At 44.3% G+C, this 6,715-nt stretch overlaps 2 protein-coding genes across 2 annotated transcripts; both read right to left on the bottom strand.

Moving 5' to 3' along the window:
- On the bottom strand, positions 1 to 1,203 carry LOC112178136 (uncharacterized mitochondrial protein AtMg00810-like). The gene has a single exon (XM_024316332.1). It carries the CDS (start codon positions 1,201 to 1,203, stop codon positions 1 to 3), a length of 1,203 nt encoding a protein of 400 aa, XP_024172100.1.
- Positions 1,204 to 1,545: 342 nt separating this feature from the next.
- LOC112178135 (pollen-specific leucine-rich repeat extensin-like protein 3) lies at positions 1,546 to 3,726 on the bottom strand. The gene is made up of 2 exons (XM_024316331.1): positions 3,511 to 3,726; positions 1,546 to 2,337 (listed from the first exon to the last, which is right to left on the bottom strand). The coding sequence occupies exons 1-2, from the start codon at positions 3,724 to 3,726 to the stop codon at positions 1,546 to 1,548; spliced, it is 1,008 nt and encodes a 335-aa protein (XP_024172099.1).
- Positions 3,727 to 6,715: the final 2,989 nt, after the last annotated feature.

The following is a 6,715-nucleotide window of genomic DNA, read 5'->3' as shown; positions in this document are numbered from 1 at the left end:
CTAGATTGTAGTGACTGCATTATTCTCTCTAACACCCCCCTTCAAACTGGGCGGTGCTGATCGCACAAGTTTGGTACGGAGGAGAAGATGACGATGTTTATGAAGTGGTTTTGTGAGAAGATCAGCAGGTTGATCCACCGAAGGGACATAGTTAACACGATGACCACCAAGTGCTACTTTTTCACTGACAAAGTGATAATCTAACTCAATATGTTTTGTACGGGCATGGAAAACCGGATTAGATGCCATGTAGGTTGCACTAAGGTTGTCACAATAAAGCAAGATAGGGAACTGAATAAGAGCGCCAAGTTCATATAATAAGAAGCCTAACCAGGTGGTTTTGGCACTAGCATGAGCAAGGGAGCGATATTCTGATTCTGCACTCGAACGAGCAATGGTAGGCTGCTTTTTGGAGCACCATGAGATTAAGTTGCTGCCAAGATAGATGAGGTAGCCAGAGGTGGAGCGACGTGAGTCTGGACAGCCAGCCCAATCTGCATCTGAGTAGGCCGAGAGATGAACAGGTTGGCGTTGAGGGATGAATGACAAACCATGATCCAGTGTGCCTTTGATGTAACGAAGAATACGTTTGGCAGCAATCAAATGTGGTGCGTGGGGCTGACTCATGAACTGAGAAATAGAATTCACTGCAAAGGCAATGTCGGGGCGAGTGATTGTCAAATATTGGAGAGAGCCAACAATTTCTCGAAATGTGGTAGGATTGGCAAGAGATTCTCCTTCGGTGGCAGTGAGGTTGGCCTTGGCAAACATAGGTGTGCTAACCGGTTGACTTAGCAGCATATCATGCTTGACAAGTAGATCATGAGCATACTTGAGCTGGCTGATGTGAAGTCCATTATTGTGAGAGGAGACCTGTAACCCAAGAAAGTAATGCAGAGGACCAAGGTCCTTAATATCAAAACCACGCCCCAATCCAGCAATAAATCCTTGGAGAAGCTGATTGTCACAACCTGTAACCACAATGTCATCAACATACAGCAAAAAATAAATAGTGTGCACTCCATGACGAAAAATGAATAGAGAAGAGTCCGCTAAACTCTGAACAAAACCAACCGACAAGAGGAAAGAAGTCATGCGGTGAAACCAAGCACGGGGAGCTTGCTTGAGCCCGTAAAGTGCCTTGTTGAGTTTGCAGACGTAAGATGGCTGAGATGGATCAATGAACCCTGGTGGTTGAGTCATATATACATCCTCCTTGAGAAAACCATGAAGAAATGCGTTCTTGACATCTAATTGACGAAGTGACCAGCCTCTAGACACAGCAAGACAAAGCACAAGTCGAATAGTGGCAGGTTTAATCACAGGACTAAAGGTTTCTTCATAATCAATACCTTGTTGTTAATGAAATCCTTTAGCCACAAGCTGGGCTTTGTGACGTTGTACCGTGCCATCCGGATGGTGCTTCACTCGGAAAACCCATTTGCAGCCTACCGTATTCTGGGATGGGGAGGAAGGAACCAGGGTCCAAGTGTTGTTTTTCAACAGAGCATTAATTTCATCAGCCATGGCAACACGCTAGACTTGCTATTTGGATGCCTCAGTATAGCATGTGGGTTCAGTAGAATCAAGAGCAGTAAGGAGGGCTCGAGGAAGAGGGTACTTGACTGTGCCATCAGTGCGAACTTTTTCCGTGATAGTGCCATCCCTAAGGCGTGTTGTCATGGGATGAACGGGTGGAGGGACTGGCGGAGCCGCCGGCGGAATTGGTGGAGGAGCAGGGAGAGGTGCAGCGACGGCTGAAGGTGCATCCACCTGTGTTGGAGGATCAGTGACGGCTGAAGGTGCATCCACCTGTGTTGGAGGATCAGCGACGGCTGAAGGATCTGTGATGGTGGACTGAGCAGGCGGCTCGGGTACAGGCGCCGGTTGGTGATGAGTACGACGCCGACTGTACTGGAGAACTGGGGCCTGCGGCGACTGAGGAGCAGGGGAACCAGACGGGGATTGAGGAGCACCGGATACCGGCGGCGACGGAGGAGCAGGGGAACCCGGCAGGGATTGAGGAGCATGAGCTGCCGACGGAGGAGATTCTTGATCGGATGTGTAGGATGGGACCGATGTCGGGCTGAAGAGGGGTGAGGATGGAACTTCGGCAGCGTGAGACAGCTGGAGATCTGCTAGGCCGGATTGCGGGTCTGATGCAAGAGACACCAAGGGTGAATGTTGACCAGATTGGGAACGTTGGGCATTGGGCTGTGACCTCGGACTTGGGTCAGTGGGCCTTGAACTGGAACTGATGGAAATTGAGTCTGGTGAGGCAGAAAGAGGACTGGTGCAGGTCAAAAGTTTGAATTCCAACGGACCAGGAAGTTGTACCTACAAATTTTTGTATGGAAAAGATGTTTCGTTAAATAAAACATGCCTAGAGACATAAACACGACCAGTGGTGGGATCGAGACAACGGTAACCCTTGTGTTGAGGACTGTAACCCAGAAACACACACTCTATACTACGACTCGAGAGTTTGTTGGAGACATAGGGACCAAGATGAGGAAAACAAGAGCAACCAAAGACTCGAAGAGAAGAATAAGAAGGAGAATGACCATAGAGACGTGAGTGAGGAGTATCCCAATTTAGAGTAGGAGTGGGAAGAAGGTTAATGAGATATATAGATGTGAGAACAGCCTCAACCCAAAGATTTTGAGGAGCACCCGAGGTGAGAAGGAGAGTGCGTGCCATAGTAGCAATATGTCGATGTTTTCTTTCAGCAAGCCCATTTTGTTCTGGAGTGTATGGACAAGAAAATCGTTGTTGGATGCCTAAAGAGTCACAGAACTGGGAGAAGGCATGGTTGACATATTCCGTACCATTGTCACTTTGGAGGTATTGTACAGAACCATGGAAAATAGTGTGAATCATTGCAACTAATTTTTAAAAGTGAGCAAGGACCTCATTTTTGCGGCGCATAGGATAAAGCCATGTATAACGAGAGTATTCATCTGTGAACAGGACATAATATTTGAAACTAGTGACAGACAAGGTAGGGGACATCCAGACATCACTATGGATTATAGAAAAGAGAGAAGAAGCGGAAATATTTTTGGAGGAAAATGGTAATTGATGGGACTTGCTAAGGGCGCAATTATTACAAAAGGAATTAAGAGAAGGTGTGGAGCCAAGAGTAGAGCCTAAACGAGCTAAAATGGAAGAGGAGGGATGACCTAAGCGATTGTGCCAAAGAGACGAGTGAACAGAGAAGAGTGCATGCGGGACTATGGACTCGGAAGAAAAACGAAGCGGATAAAGACCATCTTTGCATGGGCCCTGAAACAACAAGCGACCTGTACGTAAACAATAGATTTGATAGAAATCAGGAGCAAAGAGGAAGAAAACAAGATTGTCCTTGGTAAAACGAGCAACAGAGAGAAGATTTTTACGAATGGAAGGAATGCGGAAGACATTTTGTAAAGAAAAACTTGAAGAACCTAAAGACAAAGGGAGGTTACTAGTATGGGAAACGGGCATTGAGTCCCCAGTACCCATATATACATTATGAGGGCCACCATAAGATTGTGGATTGTTGACAGGCATAGCTGTCATGTGATGGGTTGCACCGGTGTCTGGGTACCAATGAGGATCAGCAACATAATGGACTCCAGCAAAAGGGGCAGCAATACTGGGGCTGGTAAACCTTTGTGGGCAGGGAGAAGAGGACGCCCATGTAGGAGAAGAGAACAACCGAGGCACGTTGTGTTGATGCGGCATCATGTACAGAGGATTGCTGCTAGGAAAGGAGTGCTGGAAAAGGAATGTTGCTGGAGAAAAAGGATGAGACACAGGGAAGGAGAACAAGATTGAAGAACAAAACGTGAAAAGATGAGACACAGGGAAGTGCACCTCACTAGGATCTTAGACCTAGGCTGATACCATTGTGATAACCTGTTTTCTTGACAATAAGTAGTGGAGTTCTTTTGATAAAGAAGATTATGATGACCTGTTTTCTTGGCACTAAGTAGTGGAGTTCTTTTGATAAAGAAGATTGTGATGACCTGTTTTCTTGGCACTAAGTAGTGGAGTTCTTTTGATAAAGAAAAGGTGAGGCAGGTTCCATGTTTTGAGCAGCAAAGTGAGGCACTATGTTCTGTTTTATTGTATGAGTTTTGGTGGAGGGTGTAGGCAAAGCAGCATAAAAGTTTCTCACTCTCCCTCTCTCTCTAGCACGACAGAACCAAAAAAAAAAAGGAGCAAGGCTTCTCCGGCCAAACTCTCCCTCCTCAGGCCACCTCCAGACGTCGGACCACTCTCCTTGGCTTCGTCTCGGGCCGCTCTACCTGCTGGACGTCGTCGTTCCCTCCGGCACAGCCTCAAGGTCCGGCAAACCGGCTCGATCTGGTTGCACCCGAAACTGAACCAACTCATCCTCTTCGTGTTTCTGATCACCAATCCTCACCAAACTTATCCTTCTATGTCGACTGGACCTCCTGAAGCTCCCAGTAACAACCTTGCACGGCGGAGTTGTCTGTGGCGGCGGCTGCAAGTCAACCCCGACTTAGATCGAACGGAACTTTCGATCCGGATATCTCGAGCTGTAGAGCTTTGTTTTGAGTGATTCTTGAACTGGGGAGATCACCTTGAGTTTCTGAACAAATATCCAGAAGGGATCAAAGCGATTCGTGGAAGTTTTTACATCGAACTCAAGCTCGCCGGATTCTGGAAAAATTCCAGCCACCTCGACTGTTCTAGGTAATTTCGACCCCTTCCGGTCATTTCCAGCTTACATGCTAGTTAAGAAAGTTGTTAAGCTTGATGAGATGAAGCGGAGCAGCCCGACGGCGGTCGGCGGCGGCTCTGCCACTAACTCCGGCGGCCATTTCTGGCCACCTCCGGGGACCTTAAGGGCAGTTTCTGCCCATTTTTATGTTCTACATGTTAAGATGATCATTTCGATATATTACACGAAATTTTTGGATATCGTATGATTAAGTTATGAATTTTTACGTTAAGATCGATTTCGAAAGTTCGATTTATGATCTGTGAAGATCTGACCGTCCGATGGACTTGTAGTTTTGATATGTTGATCGTATGACTGTCCCAGTGACTTTATGTGGTCATGGGCGAAGATCCGACCATTGGATCTTCGTATAATTGTGAAATAGTGATTTGGAAGGCGATTCGTGAGAATCCGACCGTCGGATTTTTATATAAATTTGTGGAGATGTTAGTAAAGGCGATTCAGGAAGATCCGATTGTTAGATCTTCATGATAATTTAGGAGGATGATCCTAAGGGCGATCTGTGAGGATCCGACTTTTGGATCATCGTTTAATGTCGATCCGACCGTTGGATCATCGTTTAATTTCGATCTGACTGTTGAATCGTCGTTTAATTATGTTTATGAGTTGTTGGCTAAGTTAAGATTGTATTGGATTAGGTGATTGACGGATTGATTTGGCGGACGATTGTGAATCGTATCTTGAGCTGTTAAGAAGACGCAGCGGGATTTTAGAGGTGAGTAAACCTCACATGGTTCATATTACGAACCGAGTACATTTAATTACTTTATTTTGTCGTAATTGTGTGAAAATATTTATGGAATAAACATTTGTTTTAAATCATATGGACTTGATCAACTACAGTCCATAGGTAAGTAAAATAATTTTAACTATACAAATGAATTTCACGATTTTTATGCTTGAACTATAGTTGGTATTAGTGATTATCCCTGAGTGGATAATTACGTATATATATATATATATATATATATATATTTACGTGATTATATATGGAATGGTGTGACATTGAGGAGTGTGGAAATGTGATGATTTATATATTATATGGACTGAAATGTATTGTGCCATATTTATATATGATGATTTTGGATGGATTAATTCATGTTCGAAAAATCATAGTTGACTTGATGGGTTGTATAGAGGTCAATGATGTGGGGTTCTGATGACCAAATGGTCTAAGGTCCTTCGGCTTAACGATAAACCAGAGTGCATGTGTTTGAGGTTGTAGGAAAGATCACATGCGATGGGAATAACTGTAGGTTGTGGGAATGACCACATGCAGTGGGGATAACTGTAGGTTGTGGGAATGACCACATGCAGTGAGGATAATTGCAGGTTGTGGGAAAGACCATATGCAAGGGGAATAATTGTAGGAAAGACCACATAGGTGATATTTAGATTAGGGGATTGTGGGGATGTATTCCTCGTTGTTTTCCGTGAGTTGGTTTGACGTTTTCTTTGTGAATGTTGAGATTGTTGGTTGTTACTTGAGTTAAAAGTATTGTGTTATAATAAATCAACCGTTCATTCTTGTTTACTCATACGAGCTTTGCAAAAAGCTTACCGGGTTTTGTGTTGTTGCAATTCCCAGTACACTATCCAAACGGTGTAGCGGGTAATCCTACAGGACAGAAGAATCAGGAAGGCGATCGAGCTGTGTAGAGTAGCTGCTTGTGATACTCTGAATTTCTATTGTGAGGTTTGTTATGCTCATTTCGAGCTTTACAATTTTACTTTGTAAGAGTGTGTTGTAATAATTAACTCGAGGTTTTCGAGATTTGAAATTTGAGTGGCATGTGGTGTGGTTGTTCTGAGAAAAAAATTCAGAACGTTTATTTGTTGTAGTTGTTTAATTCATGTTTCGGATTTGAATTGGTTATTCAAAATTCGGGGCGTGACAACCATGTTGAATATGATTTTCCTTAACATTCTCATTACAAGTATACAGTTATATAGCAGCCTAAT

Source organism: Rosa chinensis, chromosome 7 (genome assembly GCF_002994745.2).
Source record: "Rosa chinensis cultivar Old Blush chromosome 7, RchiOBHm-V2, whole genome shotgun sequence".
Taxonomy (NCBI): domain Eukaryota; kingdom Viridiplantae; phylum Streptophyta; class Magnoliopsida; order Rosales; family Rosaceae; genus Rosa; species Rosa chinensis.
This window is presented reverse-complemented; position numbering and strand designations above follow the sequence as displayed.